Here is a 4,789-nt window from a genome sequence, read left to right as displayed (position 1 = left end):
AATATCAAACTATTCCTGCACTGAGCAAATCTAAGTTCTTATGGGACAGTTACCTGTACTATTATACATTCTGTGCATCCACATCTTACTAGGATTTCTAAAGGTTCCCTCAGAGTTTGCATTGGCCTACTGAGTAGGTTCTCATAAATGAGTGGAAACTTATTACTACCAAAATTATAAAATAAAAAGCAGCAATAAAATAAAATGACAAGGTGCAAAATCAAAGTGAAATGTATACATCTGGTTTGTTCAAAGAACACAGCTTTAAATACAGTGTATTGGTACCAGCACAGTCTGCTTATAATCGCCCCTCTGCCCATGCCAGGGTGTGAATTTACATGAAACAATTGACCTCTCTCAGCCTACATTCTCCTCATGTTCAATCTGTGTAAGCCTCTAAATGATGAAAAAACAATGAGTAATTTTTTTCTACATGAGAACTTTTTTTTTTTTTTTTTGGTGGCTTGCTGTTATGAGGATTCGAGCCCTTCACCTTGGTGTAAAACACCGCACTCTAACCAAATGGGCTAACCTGCCAGCTACCGATGTGAGAACTGTTACTAAGTGGTGAATATGGAATTTCAGTTGACATGATACGTGTAGCCCACACATCCTATTCTCATGCCAGATATTTTAGCTCAGAAGACAAATAGTGGAAACTAATAGGATGGTCACAAAAGATGTGGCAATAGGAATGATCTTCTTGTCACAGACTGTATTTGGAACTCTGGGAAATCTCTGTCTTCTTTACCTTTATCTCCTCCTTTATTTCACTGGGTGCAGGTTAAGGACCACAGATTTGATTGTAGAGAACCTGCTTGTAGCAAACTCTTTCGTCATTTTGTCTAGAGGAATCCCCCATGCAATGATATCGTTTGGATGGCAACATGTCTTCAATGTTCATGAATGCAAGTTCATTTCCTATATGCACAGAGTGGGCAGAGGTGTGTCCATTGGCAGCACCTGCCTCTTGAGTGTCTTTTGGGCCATGGTTATCAGTCCCAGGAACTCCAGGTTTGCAGAGCTCAAAATGAAAATTCCCAAGTATGTCGGCCTGTCTATTTTCCTGTGCTGGATCCTGCAAATGCTAATAAATGTCATTTTTCCTATGTATGTGAGTGGGAAAGTGAGCAAAAAGAACATCACAAATACAAAAGATTTTCAATACTGTTCTTCTGTTCTTCATGATCAAACTGCAGACTGGCTGTATGCAGCATTGCTGTCATTCCCTGATGTGTTGTCTCTGGTGCTCATGCTGTGGGCCAGCAGCTCCATGGTTTTGGTCCTGTACAGGCACAAGCAGCGGATGCGACACATTCACAAGACCAATGTCTCCTCCAGGTCCTCCCCTGAGTCCAGAGCTACCAAGACCATCCTTCTCCTGGTGAGCACCTTTGTCTTCTTTTACACCCTCGCCTGCATCTTTCAAGCCTGTTTGTCTATTATTAGTAAACCTAGCTTGTTCCTGATGAACAGCACCTCAATAGTGGATGGGTGTTTCCCAGCCGTCAGCCCCTTTCTGCTCTTGAGCTATAACTCCACTACTTTCAGGCTCTGCTTTGCCTGGATAAGCAATAGAAAATCCCCTAATGATTGAGGAACCATGTGATGTTAACCATGTGATTTTTGTACACTGTTCAGTTGTTTATTCACTTGTTCCCCACAGAATTGTATATATCAGTCATAACAAAATATAGTGATGGTATACACACACACTTGTGCATCTACAAATACAAATATTGTATGCTATAATTGTGTGTATGTATGGGAATGTATATATGTGTGGGTGTGTGTGTGTGTATGTACATGCATATATATCAGATTATGATGGTTATCCATCCAGCAATAACACTAGGAAATTGTACATAAGATGTATACACTTGGTGTTTAAAATAGTAGTAATCTACTTTTTTTATTGAACATAGTTGATTGTACATATCTGTGGAGTACAGAGTTGGATATCCATACCTGTTTGCAATACGTTATGTTCAAATAGGGATAATTAATATATGCAACATTATACAGTGTAATCATTTTTTTTTGCCCTTTACCAATCCCTCTCTTACGCCCCTCCCCTCCCCCTTTCCCTCCTCTGGTAACCTCAGTTCCGTTCTCTCTTTTTGAAAGTTCAGTGTATTATTGTGATTGTTGTATCTTTCTTTCTATTTTTTTCTAAATTTGTTTATTTATTTTAGCTCCCACTTATGAGTGAGGACGCACAGCATTTCTCTTTCTGTGCCTGGCTTATTTCACTTAACATTGTTTTCTTCAAGTTCATCCATGTTACTGCAAATGGCAGTATTTCATTCTTTTTTTATGGCTGAGTAGTATTCCACTGCATAAATATACCACATTTTCCTTACCCCGTCATCCAATGGTGGACGTTTAGGTTGGTTCCAATTTCTGGGTATCATAAATAGAGCTGCAATAAACATGGGAGTGCAGGTATCCCTTAGACATGTAGTAATTACAACAGTGATAATCTATGTTACCAAAGTGTGTTTTATCTGATAGTTATCATTGGTATTTTATTTAATCAGCTGGTTAAATTACATGGAATGTATTTTTTTAGTTTTCTACTTTGATTGTAACATTTATGTCTTGAAGAAAAAAGTGAATGTTGACTTTCGACAAAAGTCAAGCAATATGTGGCTTTAACAAGAATACTTAGTCTTGGTTTTTATCTTCCCGGAAAAATCTTGGGCAATAATTTAAAGGTAATTCCACAGTAACCCATTCCCCACTTTCCAGAGGCATGGCAGGCAGTGGGACACGTGTTCTTGGAGCATCTTGCTTGCATCTTGGGGATGCCAAGGTGTGCATTAAAAGCTCTGCCCTCCATATGTCAGGGGTCTGTATTCAGACTGTTGATAGATTCTGGTGGTCTTGGAAGTGCAGACACAGAGGCAGGCAGTCATTATTGTACCCACCTCCCAGTGTTGAAAGCCTCTCTTATTCCCCCTCTGGTGATTTAAAGGGCCAGAACTTTCTTTTGCACTCTTCATCTTTTTCTTCCACCCTGTTGGTATCCAGACATTTAAGATCTAGAATAATCAAAAGCAATTGCATATACAAGAGAAATTAGGGAATTATCATGCACCCCCAAGGAAAGGTACTACGTTAGGGAACCCTTGAAAAGACCTTAGGTATACAACTCAGGCTAATTACCATTACAGACACAACCTGCAATAATGAAAAAACTGAAACAAAGCAAACAAATTAGCAACTTCTGGGGAAAGGGAAAATGTGATTAAAAGAGTAACCACATATAAGATTCAAATGTCCTGTTTTGAACTGCTGTGATTTAAATGTGATCCCCAAAAAGCATATGTTGGAAACTTAATCACCAACGCAACAATGTGAAGATGTGGGACTGTTAAGAGGCAATTAAGCCATGTCTCTACACTCATGGATGGATTAATGCAATTATTGAGATGTGGGTTCCTTATAAGAAATCAGTTTATTCCCCTCTTGTTCTCTCTCTCTCACTTGATTTCTTTGTGCCTTCCAACCATGTGTTGTTTCTGCCATGTTATAATGCAGCAAGAAAGCCCTCACCAGATGCCTGTGCCTTGATTGTGGACTTCCGAGCTTCCCGAACTCTGAGAAATAAATTTCTGTTCATTCTAAATTACCCAGTCTGTGGTATTCCATTATAGCAGCACAAAATGAACTAGACATGTACAAAAGAAATGACAAGCGTATAGAAAAAACAGAATAGTATGGCCCGTTTAAAGGGGGAAAACAAAAAACAGAATCTGTCCATGAGAGAGATCTAATGGTGAAACTAAGACAAAGGCTTTAAAACAATTTCTTGATGTAGTCCCAGTTGTCTTTTCTGTACCTTTCGTGTTATATCTGAGAAACAAATGCCAAGACAATATCAAGAATCTTTTCCCTTGTGTTGCAGTAGATTAATGGTTTCAGGTCTCACGTTAAAGTCTGTTTATTTTTGTGTATGGTGTGAGATAAAGTTTCAATTTTAGTTATTTGCATGTGAATATTCAGTTTTTCCAGCACCATTTGTTGGAAAGATTATTTTTTCCCATTGTGTGTTCTTGGTACCCTTGTCAAAGATCATTTGACTGTATATGTGTGTGTTTACTTCTAGGCTCTCTATTCTGTTTCATTGGTCTAGATCTATGTTTTTATGCCAGTACCATACTGTTCCCCCCACCTCCCATTTTAATGGAGGTAAAATTTGCTTTCAAAAATCTGCACGTAATTAATGGATTCAGTTTGGCAAATTTGGACATATACATGAACTCATGTTACTGTCACCACAATCCAGGTAATAAACATATTTAGCATCTTCAAATTTTCCTGTGTCCTTTTGCTCTTGTTGATTTGTGGTAAAAACACTTAAGGTGAGATCCATTCTTTTAACAAATTTTTAAGTGCACAACACCTTACCGTTAACTATAGGCAGTATGTTATACAGCAGACTTCTGGAACTTACTCATTTTATACAGTTTTAACTTTATACCCATTGAATAGCTCCTCATTTCCTCTTTTACCATTCCCTGGTAGCCTTCATTTTATTGATTACATCTGTGCCTTTGACTATTTCAGATGCCTCATATCAGAGGAATCATTCAGTAATTGTCCTTCAGTCACTGACTTAATTCACTTAGCATACTGTCTTCCAAGACCATCCATGTTTTCACAAATGAGATATTCTTCTTTTTAATGCTGAATAATATTCCATTGTAGGTATATGCCCTATCTTTTTTAATCCATTCATCTACCTATGAACATTTGGGTTGTATGAACTGTGGGATAATAAAAT

At 38.1% G+C, this 4,789-nt stretch overlaps 1 protein-coding gene across 1 annotated transcript; it reads left to right on the top strand.

The window, feature by feature from the left end:
* The first annotated feature begins 641 nt into the window (after positions 1-641).
* On the top strand, positions 642-1,597 carry LOC134371890 (vomeronasal type-1 receptor 4-like). Its single transcript, XM_063088800.1, has one exon. The coding sequence runs from the start codon at positions 668-670 to the stop codon at positions 1,595-1,597; it is 930 nt and encodes a 309-aa protein (XP_062944870.1). The 5' UTR covers positions 642-667.
* Positions 1,598-4,789: the final 3,192 nt, after the last annotated feature.

This window comes from Cynocephalus volans, chromosome 3 (assembly GCF_027409185.1).
Source record: "Cynocephalus volans isolate mCynVol1 chromosome 3, mCynVol1.pri, whole genome shotgun sequence".
Taxonomy (NCBI): Eukaryota; Metazoa; Chordata; class Mammalia; order Dermoptera; family Cynocephalidae; genus Cynocephalus; species Cynocephalus volans.
This window is presented reverse-complemented; position numbering and strand designations above follow the sequence as displayed.

Excerpts from the sequence above, each read along its gene's own strand:
- LOC134371890 (XM_063088800.1), top strand. The coding sequence starts at position 668 with ATGGTCACAAAAGATGTGGCAATAGGAATGATCTTCTTGTCACAGACT.